This window comes from Drosophila guanche, unplaced genomic scaffold (genome assembly GCF_900245975.1).
Source record: "Drosophila guanche unplaced genomic scaffold, DGUA_6, whole genome shotgun sequence".
Taxonomy (NCBI): domain Eukaryota; kingdom Metazoa; phylum Arthropoda; class Insecta; order Diptera; family Drosophilidae; genus Drosophila; species Drosophila guanche.
This window is the reverse complement of record NW_022995747.1, coordinates 464,841-482,887: the sequence shown is the minus strand read 5'-3', so window position 1 is coordinate 482,887 and position 18,047 is coordinate 464,841. Positions and strand designations below refer to the sequence as shown.

At 48.2% G+C, this 18,047-nt stretch overlaps 6 protein-coding genes across 10 annotated transcripts in view; 4 read left to right on the top strand and 2 right to left on the bottom strand.

Moving 5' to 3' along the window:
* LOC117583057 (ETS-like protein pointed) overlaps window positions 1-18,047 on the top strand; it is a 77,037-nt gene that overhangs the window by 57,437 nt on the left and 1,553 nt on the right. For 3 of the 4 annotated variants that reach the window (XM_034271223.1, XM_034271225.1, XM_034271226.1), the window contains one exon: window positions 18-665. In XM_034271223.1, coding sequence (XP_034127114.1) covers window positions 18-81 — 64 coding nt within the window. In that variant the 3' untranslated portion in view covers window positions 82-665. Of the gene's footprint in view, window positions 1-17; window positions 666-18,047 lie in introns of those variants that run through there. The other variant, XM_034271224.1, reaches the window with a different exon arrangement.
* LOC117583061 (glutamate dehydrogenase, mitochondrial) overlaps window positions 1,265-18,047 on the top strand; it is a 26,914-nt gene continuing 10,131 nt past the window's right edge. The window contains exons 1-5 of the mRNA XM_034271233.1: window positions 1,265-1,766; window positions 1,832-2,424; window positions 2,479-2,886; window positions 2,952-3,195; window positions 17,449-17,458. Coding sequence (XP_034127124.1) covers window positions 1,346-1,766; window positions 1,832-2,424; window positions 2,479-2,886; window positions 2,952-3,176 — 1,647 coding nt within the window. The 5' untranslated portion in view covers window positions 1,265-1,345 and the 3' untranslated portion in view covers window positions 3,177-3,195; window positions 17,449-17,458. The remainder of the gene's footprint in view (window positions 1,767-1,831; window positions 2,425-2,478; window positions 2,887-2,951; window positions 3,196-17,448; window positions 17,459-18,047) is intronic.
* On the top strand, window positions 3,524-5,363 carry LOC117583060. The gene has a single exon (XM_034271232.1). It carries the CDS (start codon window positions 3,644-3,646, stop codon window positions 5,294-5,296), a length of 1,653 nt encoding a protein of 550 aa, XP_034127123.1. The 5' UTR covers window positions 3,524-3,643; the 3' UTR covers window positions 5,297-5,363.
* LOC117583063 (high choriolytic enzyme 1) lies at window positions 5,453-7,628 on the bottom strand. The gene is made up of 2 exons (XM_034271235.1): window positions 5,904-7,628; window positions 5,453-5,848 (listed from the first exon to the last, which is right to left on the bottom strand). The coding sequence occupies exons 1-2, from the start codon at window positions 6,726-6,728 to the stop codon at window positions 5,612-5,614; spliced, it is 1,062 nt and encodes a 353-aa protein (XP_034127126.1). The 5' UTR covers window positions 6,729-7,628; the 3' UTR covers window positions 5,453-5,611.
* LOC117583058 (cell division cycle protein 16 homolog) lies at window positions 7,801-10,722 on the bottom strand. The gene is made up of 6 exons (XM_034271229.1): window positions 10,535-10,722; window positions 9,960-10,470; window positions 9,613-9,895; window positions 9,291-9,548; window positions 8,575-9,220; window positions 7,801-8,512 (listed from the first exon to the last, which is right to left on the bottom strand). The coding sequence occupies exons 1-6, from the start codon at window positions 10,628-10,630 to the stop codon at window positions 8,147-8,149; spliced, it is 2,160 nt and encodes a 719-aa protein (XP_034127120.1). The 5' UTR covers window positions 10,631-10,722; the 3' UTR covers window positions 7,801-8,146.
* The window catches only part of LOC117583055, an 18,831-nt gene continuing 12,227 nt past the window's right edge, over window positions 11,444-18,047 (top strand). The window contains exons 1-2 of one of the 2 annotated variants that reach the window (XM_034271221.1): window positions 11,444-11,530; window positions 13,447-14,100. In XM_034271221.1, coding sequence (XP_034127112.1) covers window positions 14,083-14,100 — 18 coding nt within the window. In that variant the 5' untranslated portion in view covers window positions 11,444-11,530; window positions 13,447-14,082. Of the gene's footprint in view, window positions 11,531-11,822; window positions 12,246-13,446; window positions 14,101-18,047 lie in introns of those variants that run through there. The other variant, XM_034271220.1, reaches the window with a different exon arrangement.

Below are 18,047 nucleotides of genomic sequence, written 5' to 3'. Positions count from 1 at the left end.
TGAATGTGTTTTTATAGCCACACACCTGAGGAGCTGGTGGCCAAGTACGATCTGAAGATTGAGAAGAAGGATGTGGACTAGCAGGAGAGCAGCACGGAAGCTGCTTGAAAGAAGAATTGCAGCAGCAGCAGGATTGAGAGTCAGAGCTGCTCCTCGCAGCGGCAGTCACGGATTGTACTCAACACAAAACGGATCAGAAATATATTGTTTTAATCAGCGTGATGTTAGCTTTTAAGCAGCAGTACCAGCCACACAACCCACCAGCCACCAGCCAGCAGCCACCTCCCCCCCCCAAGAACTGCGATCTTGCAACGAGATTAAAGTGTTCCAGAAACCCAATCAATCCATCAACTTGTTAATTGTAATTATTGTGTAAAAATTAGACTTTTGAATTAATTTGAAATTAATTTAAAATATTTGTACTTTCATAAGGCTAAGATTTAAGGAGATTCGCAGTACCCCTGCCCCTGCCCCACCCACTCCCCCAGCTCCAATTTCGAGGAAATTCTGTGTGCGTGTGTATGTGTGTGTGTGCAATGCCATAAACAATATGCAAAAACAAAAGCAAAAGCAATGTGTCCCCCAAAAAGTGATATTAGAGCGCAAAATATTCTCTGTTTAAAATAATCATTTCAAAACCCCCCCCACAAGGCAACATTGCGGAATCAGAATCAGAATCGTGCAGACTTCAAGTTGTAAATATGGTAAGAAGAAAGATGATGTATGAGTAGGAGGCCCGCCCCCCCCTAGTATTTATATGATAACTACCTAAGTTCCCCGGTATCCTCCCTGTATCTTGTGCGTGCTTCCGTGCGATCCCAAAAGTTTTAAACAAAAGCAGTTGAACTCCATTTATCTAAAGAACTCTTCTGCATATATAGCAGTATAGCGTCGTAGTATCCCCCCTAGGTTAGGCCCTACATTAAGTCCTAGCTCTTAGATGCTTAGCCACGTATTAAGCGCAAACACACACAAACAAACAGATACTTTATATATAGTACACAGATTATGTATAGCATGTACGGCGCAGGTGTGTGTAGAGCAATTCTAAAATATTGTATTTATATACATTGTAATATTAAAGAACTACGCGATAAACTACGATAATACGATAAACCCCCCACACACACATTAAATAAAAGCAAAATGAAAAATCATCAAAAATCATTCCAACATAGTTAACCATGGAAAAGCCATTTGCCAGAGCGTAGAGTACATTCCCTCAGTCTGAGTCTCGTTTTTCAGCACAGAGTTTATAATCCAAAATTTCCACATTTCTTTGGAGTTTCGTAAAAGTCACATAATTAAAAGCCGACAACTATTTTGTTACAAAAAATCAACCAAAATGCTACGCAATCTAACATTGGCGCTGTTCAAGCAGCGATCCCAGGCACAGGCACAGGCACAGGCCCAGGCCCATGCGCCGGTGCAGTCGCAGATACAGAGCCGCAGACACGAGCACAAGATGCCCGAGCATCTGAAGAAGGTGGCCAGCGACAAGGATCCCGAGTTCTCGGCCATGGTACTCTACTACTACCACCAGGCGGCACAGGCCATGGAGTCGCAGCTGGTGAAGGAAATGGGCAAGTACTCGCACATGAAGCCCGAGGAGCGACAGGCTCGCGTCTCTGCGATTCTCAATCTGATTGGAAGCGTTACCACCTCCGTGGAGGTGAGCTTTCCCATCATTAAGAGCGATGGCGCCTACGAGATAATCACCGGTTATCGGGCCCATCACATACGCAATCGTCTGCCCCTGAAAGGAGGTGAGTTCTGAAGCTCTCTCTTTCTCTCATAGAAGATGCTGCATCTGTTTTGTTGCTTTGCTTAGGCATCCGCTATGCCATGGATGTGGACGAGAATGAGGTCAAGGCATTGGCTGCCATCATGACCTTCAAGTGTGCCTGTGTCAGCCTGCCCTATGGCGGGTCCAAGGGCGGCGTTCGCATCGATCCAAAGAAGTACACCGTCGGGGAGCTGCAGACCATCACACGTCGCTACACGATGGAGCTGCTGAAGCGGAACATGATCGGACCGGGCATCGATGTGCCGGCCCCAGATGTGAACACCAGTGGACGGGAGATGAGCTGGATAGTGGATCAGTACTCGAAGACCTTTGGCTACAAGGACATCAATGCAGCGGCCATTGTTACGGGCAAACCGGTGCACATTGGCGGCATCAATGGACGCAACTCGGCCACCGGGCGTGGCGTGTGGAAGGCTGGGGATCTGTTCCTGCAGGACAAGGACTGGATGGACTTGCTCAAGTGGAAGACGGGCTGGGAGGACAAGAAGGTCATTGTCCAGGGATTCGGCAATGTGGGCTCCTTTGCCGCCAAGTTTGTCCACGAAGCGGGAGCCAAGCTTATTGGCGTCAAGGAACTCGATTGCCAGCTCTTCAACAAGGATGGCATCGACATCAATGTAAGCCCATTGCCAGGCAGCCGAAAGATAGCTTTTTATGGGTGTTTTCTGCAGGATTTGATTGCCTACAAGGAGGAAAAGAAGTCCATCAAGGGCTACTCCAAGGCCCAAGAGGCCAAGGGAGATCTGTTGGAAGCCGAATGCGATATCCTGATGCCCTGCGCCACCCAGAAGGTCATTACCAGCGAGAATGCCGGCAAGATTAAGGCCAAGCTGATCCTTGAGGGCGCCAATGGGCCCACCACTCCCGCCGGCGAGAAGATCCTCATCGACAAGGGCGTCCTCCTGGTGCCCGATCTGTACTGCAATGCTGGCGGCGTCACCGTCTCGTACTTTGAGTATCTCAAGAACATCAATCACGTCTCCTACGGCAAGATGAACTCCAAGACCACGTCCCAGTTGATCCACGAGGTGATCAACTCCATCAATGAGTCCCTCAATCGCTGTCCCGATGCTGAATTTGTAAGTGAATCGAAAGCAAATGGTAAATGGTCCTCTGTAACACATTTTACTTTCCCAATCCCTAGCCCGAGATTGAGCCCAACAAACGCCTCATGCGCATTCGCGACTGCACCAAGGAGGCCGAGATCGTGGATGCCGCGCTTCAGACAGTGATGGAGTCAGCCGCCGCTGGCATCAAGGCCACAGCCAACAAATTCGAGACGTGCAACGATCTGCGCAAGGCCGCCTACATTTATGCCGTCTTCAAGATCTTCAATGCCGTCGAGAGCTCCGGCATTTCCCAACAGTAGTCCCCATTCGATCCCCGATGTTGTCCAAAATTTTGAATTTTCCTTTGCACAAAATGTTCCCGCCCAAGGAGGCGGGCAATTTAATTAAATATCAATATAATAGAATGGCTTAACTGTGTACCTCAAAACTTGATACCTAAACTTAAGAAATTAATGAAAACGAAGGTAGAACTAAACCTGCGATGACTCAGAAGACACAGTCACAGCAGAACTGCCCATTTCGTTGCCATTTACTGCCTCGGTATTTCATTCAAGAACAGTACTCCTGGCATTAAAGGTCAACCTTATTTAGGCAGTTAACATTTTGGGCTTGATCAAAACTATTCGGAAATTCCTAGCATTCACAGGGGCCACAAAACTGGCAAAACTTTATTCCCATTCCTGTTTACACTCCACATCTGTAGAGAACGATTTAGCTGAGTTAGTTTAATTATTAGTTTTGGTTTTGAGTTAGAGAAATTAACAGAATGGACGATATACAACCGTTCAACAAGACGGAGTTCCTGGAGGGCTACCTGCTGAAGCACAAGGAGCTGGGGAAGCGACAGCGCGAGTACAAGAAGATCCTCTCGGGCAAGTTGAAGTCGCGCAAGGACACGATCATCGAGGCGAGCTATGAGAATGCCATCGACCAGCTGGAGGACGAGAAGAACGATCTGAGAGCCCAGATATGGGTGGCCAGCGGTACGACGCACCAGAAGAACAACCAGCGATACTTGGAGCTGATACGCTGCCATGTGGACTGCCAGGAGAACCTGGCCCTGGACCTAGGCACCCTCAAGACCTCCGTCACGAACGTGGAGCGTGAGATCAGTCGCGTGAACAAGGAGATCTACAACCTGAATCGCCTCACGGTTCCCGATCAGCAGCACCAGGCCCATGTGGGGCGTGTGCGCAAGAAGATGACGATTCTGGAGAACTCACTGGAGGTGGGAGTGCGCCAGGAGTGCGGCTTCACGGCGGCCAATGCGGAGCTGCGAGAGCAGCTCATCCGCATCCTCAACCACCGCACCTTCTTCAACGATTCCTACACGAAGATGGTGCAGAAGCTGAACAGCGACAAGAAGTATCTGATAGATCTCATCGAGTACGCGCTGAACACCTTCGATGGGTGCATCGATGTCTACGAGAAGATCGACAACATCGCCAAGCGGGAGGCCAAGGAGCGGGAGGTGCGACGCGTCGAGATGCAGGGCATCATGCGGCGGGTGGCCGCCGATGGGGACAACACCGCCTTCCTCGAGTGCAAGGCCAAGCCCCGCGAGCTGGCGGACCTGCAGCCGAAGGAGTACCGGCGGCGGGACGAGTTCCGGCGGCTGCACAACAAGAAGATCAACCTGTACAACTCGGTGCTGCAGAAGATCCTCGACTACACGGACTCCAACAACGTGGAGGAGGTGATCGAGAAGTTCCAGCAGCAGGAGAGTCTCTACTACTCCTTCTTCAACTACGCCAACGAGATGTCCTACCACATCACGCTGCTGAACAACTCGGTGAACCGCCTCTTCGAGGACATCATCGCCCTCAAGCGGGACAACTCCAACACCCTGCAGGAGCAGGTCGAGCAGATCGCCAGCCTCGAGGGGCAGGTCGCCCGCAAGCAGAACTCCAACATGCAGCTGCAAAAGGCCCGCGAGAGCAACGACGCACGCCTCGAGAACCTGCTGCAGGGCCTCGAGACTATCTGCGAGATGTGCTCCATGGATGCCTCTCCACTGGCCCTGCTCCTGGGCGACCACACCCACGTCAATCTGGTGAACTTCAGTCGCTTCTGCAAGCTGCTCGAGGTGCGCGTCCAGGAGATCACCGCCAGCGTCTACGTGATGGAGCGCCAGGAAGAGGGCCGCATGGACTATGTGGTCAAGCAGATCGAAAAGATCTGCGAGCTGCCCACCGATCTCAACGATATTGTGCTCACCCAGCAGTGCCCCGAGTGCGCCGAGGGCGAGGCCTTCAACATGGACGATGGCGGCGATGGCGTCCTCATCCATACCGTCTCTGAGGCCAGGAAGAAGCTCTACGAGAAGGTCACCCAGCCGGAGATGCAGTACCGCCTGCACAGCATCAGCCAGTGCCGTCTGCCACGTTCCCGCCTGCTGGCCGCCAAGAGGAATATGTAGTGTCCCCAAGCCCTTTTCGCATCTGTTTGGTTTTAATTATAATACAGCTTCCAGCCAGGATTTATAATTTGTTTTACTTAGTTTTTGACCGTACATAGAGGAGTGGGTGGACTCATACATCATTCTCATCATTCTTGTCAACATTTTATTCAATTATTTTAAGACTAAATATCAGCTAAAGTTTGATAGATTCATAGATGCTTGTGGTTGTGGTTGTGCTTGTGGTTGTGGGGAATGCATTAAATAGTTTCGTGCGTTGATGATTCGTTAGAGCTAGTAGATTCTGTTGGTTAATTGGATCTTGGATCATTTGTCCTACTCCTGCTTCTGCTTCTGGTCCTCCTCCTCTCCGAGACCCAAGCCGCTGATGAGGCCACCGAGGAAGCTGTCTACAATGGGATTACCGCTGCCAGCAGCGGGTGCAGGTGCAGGTGCAGGAGCAGTGATGGGCGAGGCTCCCACCGATCCACAGTCGTACATGCGGTTGAGCTTCTGTATGTCCAGGTCGGAGAAGCCATTGCGCTGGCCCATTTGGTCAGCGCCCTTGGATTGCTGTGGGCAGAAGGAAATGAAGGATTTCAGGCATATAAAGGAAGGAACCTCTTACCATCGGCACAATGGTGGGCTGTCCGTTGATGGAGAAGGCGTTCTTCGAGTAGTGCATCACACTGCCATAGTCGTAGGGCACGCCAAAGGCCTCGGTGCGGGCGGCCTTCTCGAAGTTGTTCATCGCCGACGACTGCACATTGCCGTACTGGATGGCCACGTAGCCATCGCGTTCCATGCGGTTCTGTTCGTGCAGGAAGCCCAGGGCGTGCATCAGCTCGTGCATGGCCGTGCCGGGGCGGCTGAGGCAGCCGGGGCTCTGGAGATTCACCTCCTGCTTGCCGCCGACGCGTCCCACGGAGGACCAGCAGCCGGAGCTGCCGCTCACAATGGAGATGTAGTCGCGCTGGGAGCTGCGCTGCACGAAGCGGATGCAGGTGCGGCGGTGGTACTCCGCGATGGCGTTCTCGATGGTGGCCCTGTCGCGGGCATTGAAGTTGCCGCGGATCTCGTAGGGCACCACGCCCTGAGGCCAGCGGGAGGACTGGGTGGGCAGGCCGTTCTTCATGATCAGATCGGACTGGGGCACTAGCATGTCGCCCTCCAGGTAGCTGCCCAGCTCCTCGGGATTCACCTCATCGGAGTCAGCACTGAAGTTGCCCACAAGAACGGCCGTCAGCTCCTGGTCTGGCGCTCCGTACAGCGATGCGCCCAGTTGCGTCAAATCAATGATGTCCTTGCCCAGGACGGGTGCTGGCTCCTCTTCAATTCCATTTCCCGGCAGCTCCACCACCTCCGTGTCATCCTCATCGTCGTACGACACTGCCAGAGGCACCGCCTGGCAGATGGCCAGACCCAAAGCTAGCAGGAGAAACACTTTATTCATGGTTTCGGTTTCGGTTTCGGATTGGGTTTTGGTTTTGGTTGCTTGTGTTTGCCGATTGGAAGGCGTCGTTGGACTGTGGTTGAGTACTGCTGGGGATCGGGCTTATATATCCCCCGATGGCCAGCATAATCTCACGGGCCCCCCAACTCTTTATCGGACGCGTCGGCAGCCGGCGGCTTTCATATGCATAAACATGTTTTCCCCACAGACCTTCACGGGTCTCGTACTCCTCGCAGCCGTACTCCCACTCCCAGTCGCAGCAATTGTCATCGCCTCTGGTTTTGTCACACGCTTTATGGCTGGCTATATGGCTCTGCAAATATTTGGCCTGTGGTTGCTCCGCTCAGTTGTGTTCTCCTCCAGCTATTGCCATAAAGTGTATCAGTAGTTTGTTTGCATATCCAAAAGTTAAGTTTAACGACACTTAATTCGTGATTTTCTGCCGCCCCCAAACGATAACCGATAAGAGCATTATCTTACGGCACCAGCGACCTCTTGGCTTTATGGATGATATTCTTCCGTTTTGGAATATTTTGCCTGTGATTTAGAGTGGAACATTATAATAGTGAACTCTTAAATAATTCATTCTCAAGGAGGTTCCAACACGCGCTCGACTGCCACACGAATGGCATTGGAAGAGAGTTCTGGTCTATGAACGATAAGGGAAGAAGCAAGACAATAGTGGGGGGTTCAGGTTTGGGATTTACCAATGGAATCACAAAGCGATAAGTGAAAAAGCTGCAAGATGAAAATTCAGTTCCCTCTTTGAACCCACCAGATGTTAGTTCTTTAAATTTGTAAAGGGAAAAGCCTTCAATTAAAATAGGTTATCATTTTTTGATTCACACACACTTAATGTAGGAGTTATTTTACTTCTTAATTAAAAAATCGTTTGAAAAAGTTGCTTAAAAATCAAAAACTAATTGTGAAATCATTAAGATGGGAAGTGCTTTTGCTTTTTCAATAGTCAAGTGTATCGGAAAACCATCAATAAGTTCAACTTATTCACTTCTTAAATTACCAAAGATGTTCTAACACAAAACTAAGATTTCTTGTTTACAAAATGTAGTTACAATGTAGAACTTGGAGACGCGAGACCCCCCTTAATGGGCACTTATGGGACTATATTCTGAAATGAGACTTATTCGCACTCTTAAATACTAAACGACTAAATGGTATTCACAAATGTTGGCACAACGCATGACGGCGGCGTCGGCGACTTCAAATGGAACACGCGGGGGAAAAACATCACTGACTGGAGAAATCCCAAGCCTCTGCTGCTGCCACAGCCACTGCCTCATTAGAACGAACATCTGTGTGTGCCGTAGCCACGAAATTAAGTTCAAGTGCATGGAGCACACACACGCACAAACGCAGCAGCAACGATCGAGGGGATGGGCTGACATTGAGGTGGGTACTTAGGTATCGAAACTCATTTCCACCACCATGTTCGAGTCGGAATTGGAGTTGGCATACTCCTCATCCTCGTCGAACTTCAGCTTCATGCCGTTGAATTTATCCGAATTGAGGACCCGCCGGCTGTTGGCCGTAATCTTCTTGGCGACATCGCGCAGGGCGGCGCTGCAAATCTCGTCGATTGTGGTGGTATCATCCATCAGATCCTCAATGCAGGACTTCAGAATGGTGGAGGTGACAATGCAGTCGCGGTTGAGGGACAGACTCTTGTGGAAGGACTCAATGGCCGAGTCCAGATCGCCCAAAAGGGCATGGATGAAGCCAATGGAAGTGTACGTGGTGGCACTCTGCGGCTTCAGCAGGAGGGCCTAGAAAAGATCACAGATTACACAGATTAGAGCTGGAATAAATCCCTTGAGGAGGCACTTACGTATTGGAAGTTGTAGAGGGCATCCTCGTACTTGTGAATCTTGCGCAAAGAGTGCCCCAAATTGATGAAGAGCGGCTCCCAGCGGGCGGATATCTCCTCGTTGTTGGCCTTCGCTCGCTGCTTCACAATGTCCACGGTGCACTGGAAGATGGTGGCTGCCCCCCCGTACTCGTATTCGTATTTGATCAGACCCAGCTCGTGCAGCACATACACATCCAGTGGGGCAATGTTCATGGCCTGCATAAAGAACTTTTCGGCCAGCTCCAAGTTCTTGGTGAGGCCACACTCCACGCCGATGTAGAGAAGCGGCAGGTGGCAGCCGCGCATCAGTTGGGTAGCTTTGAAGTAGGCGGCCATCGCCTGCTCGTGCTCGTTCTCGTTGGCAAAGGAGTGGCCGTAGGCCAGCCACGCTGGCCCATACAGCCGATCCAGAGCGGTGGCCTTCGACAAATAGCGACGCGCTGGATCGCTCTTGCCTATCATATCGTAATAGCAGCCCACGGCGTACCAGGAGATGGCCTTGTCCGGATAGCGATCCACCAGCTTGTGTGCCACATAGAACAGGCGATTAAAGTCTCCATTCTCCACCAGGCAGGCGATCTGTATGGTCAACGCATTGTTGTGGAAGGGATCGATCTTCAGGAGGCTACACGAGATACATTATCGGAATTGGATTAGTGTGTCAATGAATGATGATATTCAGCCCTCGCACTCACTCATTCAGAATCTTCACGCATTGCTTGTAGTCACAGTCGTAGAAGCACTTTTCCGCCTCGGCGGCCATCAGGTCAGTGCTGCGCTGCACGCGCGTGAGGCACTCGCCCAGAGGAACCAAAGTGTCTGTCTCGTGGTCCCGCGAGCGTCGGCGACTGGAGGCATCGAAGATGGAGCGATGTGTGGCATCAATAAGGGAAGAAGCGCGCGAGAGGCTCGTCTGCAGCGAGAACGAAGGAGCCTTCAAGTCTTCCAGAACTCTAACAATGGGACAATTAATTTTATAAATCTCTGGGTACAGCTGGGCATCTGCCTGAGACTCACTTTTGTGCTGGCGACACGAACTGGCTCGGTGTCAGGGGCACCTTCAAGGCGCTCACCTTCGGCATCTGCGACTCTGAGGAGCAGGTCTGCTGCACGCGTGCCGTGAACTCCTTGATAAACTTGAGCACATCCGGATTGACAATGGGCGATATCTCCTCGCCATTTCGTGCAGATATCAGCTCGTAGTACTTTTTCAGGCGCGATTCGTACAATTTCAGGATTAATTTGGCATCCGCTTCACTGGATTGTTGAGCCAGCGGCAGGTGGTGCATCAGTTCGAACTCTGGAGGGAAGAAGGAACCAAATACAGAGGTACTGCGTGCAGACGTACTCCTGCTACTACTCACCCTCCCAGGCCATCAGCATTTCATGCTGCACGAGAGCTTCCAGTGCCTCAAAGCAGTATATAGATTTGTGCAGCGCCTGCACATAGAAGTCCATGGCTGTGCCCCTGTTGTCTAGCGCCTCGTACACTTTGCCCTTCACCAGGAAGATGGAGGCCAACAGCTCGTTGCGGCTGTTCTCCTCGCCGCCAAAGACGCTGTTGCTCTCGAGGTAGCAGCCGCTGCCGGGATCCACGGGCTGATTAATCACCGAGGTGGTCATCATCTCCACCTCCACAGCTTGGATCATGGCATCCGCCTCGTTGTATTCCTTGGCCGCGTACAGGCTCTCCAGCAGCAGGTTGAAGCACGGCAGGCTGTTCTTTTCCAGTTTGTGGTGGCGGATGGTGTGGGCCGCGCGATGGAACTCTCCCAGCAGATACATGCACTGCGCCTGGTAGTACACATCGCGGGGCTCCTGGCCGCTCAGCACGGCAACTTTTTCGGCCCAAAACAAGGCGGTTCCATAGCGACGCTACAATATAAAATGGTCAGAATTAACACTTTTCTTTGCCGGCGTCTGTGCTACGTGCATTTACCATCTCAATGAACTGCTTGACCAGCCTGCGGTAGATGGACAGGTCAATGTGGTCGTTGGACGTGTCGGCGGTGCTGGCTTCATTCTCCCCAGGCATTCTGTTCACTTAAAATGGGAAGTTTTTCCGCCAATTTTATATTGTAAATTTTTGTTATTTGCGAAATGCCAGCAACAAAACTGATTGATCTGGCAGCGCTGTACGAAACAGCTGTTGCCAGTCGCACCAGACAGTACGAAAAATCAAGAACAGTTTTTTACCGTTGGGGATACAATTTTGTGTCTCACGGAATCGGCAACATTATGCTACCCTTGGGGAAATGGATAACGGACTCAGTCAATGCACGCCTTAGTCAGTATCTGTTGTAAGGCTATCTCAATAAAATGTTGAGTATTATGTATTTTGTCATTATGTAGTCAGATATATAATATATGTCAGATATATCATTTTAAGATACATTTTTTTTTTTTAGTGAAAAAAAGCTTGGATAACAAATATTTAAAATTAAATGCTCTAAATAGGGTATTCAAATGCAACTTGACAATCAACAAGTGGTCAAAATACGTAACATTCCAGTCCCACTTACGTTTTATGCTTTTTGTTTTTCACCACTTTGGGTTGAACTGTATTTTGTAAACTTTACAATAAGTGGGAGTGCTGAATACCAGACAATCTTGTGAAAAATGTATTCATTAATTATATTAAATCATAGCTTCAGGTCCGAGAGTCAAAGCTGGCTAGTAAAAAAAAATAGAAAATCAAAATCGTGGAAAACGATTTACTTCGACATATTTACGGTATATTTTAAACAATCAAAAGGTATATTTCGGTATATTTCAGACTGTCAGACGGTATATCTTATCGACAAGTCCGAGGTCACACTGCTCATTGCTCATTGCTCCGTTAGGTTCTGAACAAAAATGAGCAATACCAATTGGGAAGAACCCCCTACAACTGCCTACAAATTCGGTTTGTGCGAACTTCCAGTTGGAACTTATGGTAATATAAAATAAATATTTTGAAATATAAAATAAGGTTCAAGTTATAACAATTCAGTCACCAAAATAAATATTATAACATATTTATTAACTCAATAAAATAATAATATATATATATATATTAATTCAATAATATAAAATTGAAATACATTGTTGATATGTACTAACGTTCGAATGACATTTATTTAACATAAGTGACTGTGGATGGTGGAGTTGGTGTGTGTAGTATAGTGTATTTTGAAAGGTTTAGTTCGGAGCGGAGAAAACGGAACAGCCGACAAGGAAGCTTTTTGCCAAACGCGGCGGCAGATTACTAAAACTTCTTCCCCTTCTTCCATCGTTCATTGTCAGCTCGGCAAATTTAATAATCCAAATAATTGTTCAGTGCCAGAAATGTGGATGGGGGAGTTGGTGTGTGTATTTTGAAGCGAGTGTAAAAAGACGGCAAAAACTACACTTCGAACAACAACAAGAACGCAACAAAGTAGCGTAGTAGCGCAAGGCGTGCAAAGCTGAAGTGTAGTAGTAGTGGCAGAGTAACGGTTTCGCGTGTGTGTGAGTGTGTGTGTGTGCAATGTGCTTGGCACCACGCATGGAGGAGGACGACGACGACAGAAGAGCAGCAGACTCGATGCAAAATTGAAATTAAATTTCAACAAATTTTATGCACGCGGAGCGTGGCGGCCTTAACACTGGGTAAGGAGTCTTTACGCTGGGTATGTAGCATGTGTATTTGTAGCACAGAAAAAGCGAAATCAAATGCATTGAAAGCCGGCACAACAAATTGTTGTAAATTTCGCAAAGAACAGTTAAAATGTGTGCGTGTGTGTGGATAGATTGTATGAAAAAACGGTGTTTCTTTTGCTGTACGTTTTAGTTGTGCTCTTCTTTCATTGTGCGTGTTTTTTTTACTGTTGTTTCGTTTGACCATCAAACGCCTTACATTGCTCACGTCATCTCTCTCCTCTGCCTGGTGCCGAAAGCAGCAGCCGCCGCAATAGAACAGCAGCAACAACAACAACAACTATAGAAAATACTACTGTTGCTATCACTTATTCCTACTACACACTCTACTCTGCTCTTTATGAGCCCCCCTACTATGTATACGTACGCACAGAGAGGAGTGAGAGAGAGTGAGGAAGAGCGAGATGGAGAGAGTAGGGCAGGGCATGGCAAGACTAGGCTCAAACTCCAAGAATGGCGCTCGCCGCTCATTGTGTGCCCGTGGCAGTCAGTGCGGCTTTCTGCTCATTTCATGCTGATTTATGGCTCTAATAATAGGTTCGCTCAACACAGCTTCCGGTTCCTAGCCAAAAGGATTACACTCGTTCGCACTCGTAGGAGGCGTCGCTCCCTTTTAGGCCCTTTCCGGCCACTTGATGGTTGTTCTTATTGGAGCTATAAAAAGGAACTGGAATATAATGACAGGGAAGGGACAGAATTATGAAAGGGCTAAAGCTTCACTCTCCACACTCTCCCCCTCGCGCTTCAAAGCACTTTTAAATTGGTTAATTACAGTTATGTTGTGGCCATGGGCATGGGCATGGGTTACGCCTTGATCGATTAACGGCATTTAACGCTCAAGTGGGTCCCCGTTTTAGTTTGCAGAGGAGGCAGGGAGCGTCCGCGTGTGCTTTTTACTCGAGTGATTTGCATCAGAGAAAACGTTTTAAGATAAGCGATGAGCGATGACTTGGTTAACGGTAACTACAAAGGGGAATGTAAGGGATTAGTGTAGTGATGAAAGTATATACCCCTCATCCGCCCATGATCAATGAATTGTGAACATAATGGTAACCCCCGTCCCTCTGATATCATTTACCAGTCAACAATAGGAGGAGCAAGACTAAACCCCCCATTACTTATTCCAGATTATGTAAAATACATTTTCTTATATTGTGTACTGTGTTCTTTCAGCACTACTCTTCGTCAGCAATTGGAAATTTGCATCTATTGACGAGAAGGCATAATGAATCGATGACTGTTGGCTGCTGCTGCTTTTGCTTCTGCTGAAACCGGGCACATCTGCCAGCTGTCTACTGTCTTGTGTGTGTCCTGCGTGTCTTCCGTCTTCAGTGTCTGGCCCCAGCAGAGTCAAGAGTGCCCCAAGTCGAGCCCAACGTTGCCTGAGGCGGTCGAACCCAACCAAATCCAACCCCAAAGAGTCGGAATCCAACCGAAGCCTTGCCTGCGCAGCTCCAACAATTGAGCAATTGAGAGCGCATTTAGGCAGTGATTGGGAGAGAGGATTGCGCGAGAGTGTGAAAAAATAGTTGGAGCTATAAACGGAAACGCCGTCGGCTGGCTTGCTTGCCTTGCGGCCTGGACTCGAGTTGGGCCCCAAAAAGGAGGAGTGGAGGAGCCGGAAAAGAAGGAAAGAGAGCACAGAGCAGGCACGGAAGTGGTGACATCTGTTTTTGCCGCTTTGTCAGTGCCATCCGGCAGCCAAAAGCCGAAGCCCAAGCTGAAGCCTCTGCGGCAGAGTAGACGAACCCACCCGAACACGAGCGGACACGAACACAAGTGTGGAAATTGGAATTTTTATTCAAAACAATGCCCCTGCTGCAACAGGTATGTAAATAATAATAAAACCCATTCGCACTCCTCCTTTACGGGTGGTAATTGAAACGCTCACGTACGATTCGTGACTTCGGAGTCGGAATTGGAGTCGAACCAAAGAGAGCGAGATAGGGATAGAGAGAGAGATTGCGACAGACAGAGAGAGAGAGAGAGACTAACTGTTCATCAGCTGTGGTCTGGTCTGGTCTGGACGGACTGGCGCTGTGTTGTGCTTTGGGGCTTATCTCACCTATACAACTGGGACTTTTGGTGGTGTGTATGTGTGCCTGCCTGCCTGCTGGATGATCCTAATAAGATTAGTGTCCAACTTGTACGTACAAAAAGGACTTGTGAGAGTGCACTCTTGCCACCCAGCTCCGCCAGCCTATTCACTAGAGGAGTGGGTTCGTGGTCGTTGTCTGTTGCACATTATGAGTAGTTAAATTCGATTAAACTTGTGGCGTTTTGTTCCTCTAACAGCAGACAGCCACTGACTACTCTACTGCAGCGCTTTCGCTTCGTCCTTGGTCCTTGGAGTACACACAGACTATTGCAGGGCGGGAGAAGCCGTTTAATTGTACTCTTTGTTGCGCAAAATAGTTGCGTGATTTAATTTCCGCTGCCTTTATATGTTTTTTAATTCACTTAAATGAACCCTGATTCGATTAATACACTCGCTCACTCACTCACTCACTCACGAAGATAGACAGAGAGAGAGAGAGACAGAGAGAGAGAGTGTGTAAAGGCCAGAAGAAAAACAGCGGAAATGGAAACGCAGCCATGCCAATCAGACTACTGCTTCTATGCACTGCTTCCACTGCTTGTCCATCGAATGAAAGATGAGAACTTAACATATTCTGGAAATATTGGGCCTATATAATAATGTTTCTCAAAAGCATTGCGTGTTTCTTCTGTTTTTCGTAGGTGCTTTTTCTGCATTTTTTCCCCTTGTGGTTGAAGTTTAGTTGTGATAAGAAGATTACAGTATTCTCCAGAGATACTTACAAAGGGAAATGGAAAAAGATGAACGAAACTCGTGTCAGCCATACATATCTTTACAAACCAATCGCATTGACATTATATATTACCGTGATTGGCATTCCTTTCACAATCTTGTATTTATCCTTCAACAAGTTAATTATATTCCAGTCGGAAAAAAATTCAAATCAAAATTATGTCAGATCCGGTGGTTGCCCTTCGCCTCCAGTGAAGCCTCCAATGAGGGACACGGCGCACACATGTGTACATTTGCCCGTAATCATTACAATAAATGTATGCTCCACACACTTGACTCGAGGAACGCACCACATGGTAACCCCACGCATCCTCCCCACAAACAACAACCACCAACGACCCTCGACTAGATTTAAACGATACTAAAGCGACTGTCAATATGTGTGACAGGTTTTTTAAGACGGCTCCGCTCCCAGGCTGCTCCATCTACATCTGATGGCTGGGGCACTTCCAACCATTGTTGCATGCGTCGGCGTCTCTCCGTTTGTATCCTTGCCAGCCACGTCCTCCCGCCTCCTTCCACGTCTTTCGTCTCATCTCCGAGTCTTGCCTGTCTGTCAGGGCAGATGGGCTGAAAGTTGCCTCATTGTCGACTGTGACATGCCTGGGCCGGGCCCATCGTCTATTGCTCATCATTCAGGCATTTGACGATGGAAGAAGAACCTTCCACCATTCCGGCACCACTTGGAAGGGGATGGTATGGGGTATCCAAGGATCCAAGGCAGAATGGGGTATGGGCTGTTCGGATTGCACTGTTGTGCCATCCCATCATCCTGCATCCATGACAATGGCGCTGCGCATTTGTTACAATGTTTACACAAATATTTAAGGATAATCCGACGATTTCAAAGGGGTTATTATGCAATTTTTCTACTCATTTTATTGTGTGGCAGATGGCAACAAAAAATGCAAAAACGAAGCGAAGGCAAAAAAAAAAGAAATGTAAAAATCAAAATAGACACAGGAACTGAATAACTAAATGCAAAATGTCAATTTCGTCGTGTAAGCAGACGTCTATCCTCTTGAGGGGGGTAAGTGAGGAGGAGGAAGTGGTTAGTGGTGATGCGGACAGGGTTTACATCCATCCATATTTATATGCTCCTGATACTCGGTAATGTCTAAAATGCGTCTACTTCCTGCCCTACCCGGCCCACGGCTTAATGCGCTTCAGCCTCTATCCCCTATCCTTGCCTCCCTCTATTTTATATAGAGATAAATATCTGTATTATTTATATTTCCATTTCCATTCCCCCGCTGTTTAAAACGCCTATAAATAATGGTGTCTGCCTTTCTGTGGGGGCATGGGTATTGGAATCTGGTGGCAAAGCGGAAAATTTGTCGGTCATAAGAAAAATGTTGAGCATTTTATTTGCCATTTCGATGCGCTGTGGGATGTGTGTTGCGACATGTATCCTGTTCGTCCTGCATGTCCTGCTCTGCATACGACGACCCCCCAAATACACCCTGCTGTGACATCGTTTCATATTCCATTCTCTTTTATTGTATTCCTCCGCTTGGACTTCCAAGGATTGCACTCAATCAGAACATTGGGTTAGAGTTCAGTGTTGGGTCATTTTCGGGATGGGTCTTCAAGTTGTTTTGTAACTATACAAAAAAATAATACAAGAGAAGTGCACAGGCAGTAAGATATCTTTAAGGAGCACATTTACTCGTTATAGTTATCTTCTGACCCTCATTTAATGGTCAGCTCTGTATCTCCGTGCCTGAATATGTTTGACATTAAAATTATCAATAGCCAAATAGTTGGGACTCGAAGCACACTTACACCGAAATAAATAAACAACTCAATTTTTACACAAAGCTGTAAATATTTATGCATTTATTCATCTTCGATAGTCCAAGCTGATCGTTTTGTGTATTATTCCTTAGATGTGATAGAGTTGAGATCATTGCCACTCAGATTACAGTTCTGCAACACTTTGTTTCGCATCGAATGGTACACAGCGTCTGGTAATGTCATCAGTTGACATTCGAAAAGATGGTCTAGGTTTTCGGGGGAACTGTCATTAACCAAAAGATGCCTAAAAGCATCTGCAACGTATCAGTACACAATACACAAAACCCAATAAAAATCATCCACTAATGTTAGCATAAAATAAGAAAGGACGCGACTCTTGTGCAACTGGAAGGCTGCTAATAGCCATCTGAAATTTGATTTTCAACAGTCAAGAGGCAAATCATTGGCATTATTCAAATCGAACACAGAAGAGAGCCCCCAAGCCCCCCACAACACGGAACAGATGAATGGTGGAAGGAGGAAGGGCCGCACGAACGGACAGCCACTGAGGGGAGACGAAGCTCTGAAGCTGAAGATGAATGAAGGAAATATCATTGTGTTTTGGTGGGTAGAAGGACTGCTGCAGGACACAAATGCTGGACGGCATTTACAGTTGGTTATGTATCCTTAAGTATATGCCGCGGGGGTGTCTGCCGAGTGCCTCTGCGACTCTGCCTCTTGCTGGCTGGCTGACAGCTTAGGATGTGTCCAACAGCATCAGCTCTTTCTCTGCCGCCGCTCTATTGGAATGTCTCGACATTTCGCGCAAATGCCAAAAGTACAAGGCGTCGGTCGTCGTCTTGCAACCATCCAAGAATCCAAGGATTCAACAATGCGGCGGCATCGTCGGCGGCCCACGGGGCCCCGAGGCACATCATTAAAATGTCGATACCAAGCAAATCACACGCCCGCCGCCCGAGGGATAATACTCGCCGCCCAACAACACAAATAACTATAAGGAAATATCTGAAATGAGGGACAGGACTGCACTGCCTGGAGGGGGAATGAGCTGGTTGCTGGTTGCAGGTTGCAGGATGAGTGCGTGGGGTGCCGCCGTATTAGGGCGTAGCCCCAGTGCAACATGAGCCTCTGGCATTTAAAAAATAACAAAAAAGAAAATGGAAGAGCGGAAAAAACACAACGGAAA

Bases quoted from the DNA above. Each gene is read 5' to 3' on its own strand.
- LOC117583060 (XM_034271232.1), top strand. From the start codon at position 3,644: ATGGACGATATACAACCGTTCAACAAGACGGAGTTCCTGGAGGGCTAC.
- LOC117583063 (XM_034271235.1), bottom strand. From the start codon at position 6,728: ATGAATAAAGTGTTTCTCCTGCTAGCTTTGGGTCTGGCCATCTGCCAG. The intron at 5,849-5,903 runs GTAAGAGGTTCC...TTCTGCCCACAG, and splicing joins AGCCCACCATTGTGCCGATG to CAATCCAAGGGCGCTGACCA.
- LOC117583058 (XM_034271229.1), bottom strand. From the start codon at position 10,630: ATGCCTGGGGAGAATGAAGCCAGCACCGCCGACACGTCCAACGACCAC. The intron at 9,549-9,612 runs GTGAGTCTCAGG...TCCCATTGTTAG, and splicing joins TTCGTGTCGCCAGCACAAAA to AGTTCTGGAAGACTTGAAGG. The intron at 8,513-8,574 runs GTAAGTGCCTCC...GATCTTTTCTAG, and splicing joins CCCTCTACAACTTCCAATAC to GCCCTCCTGCTGAAGCCGCA.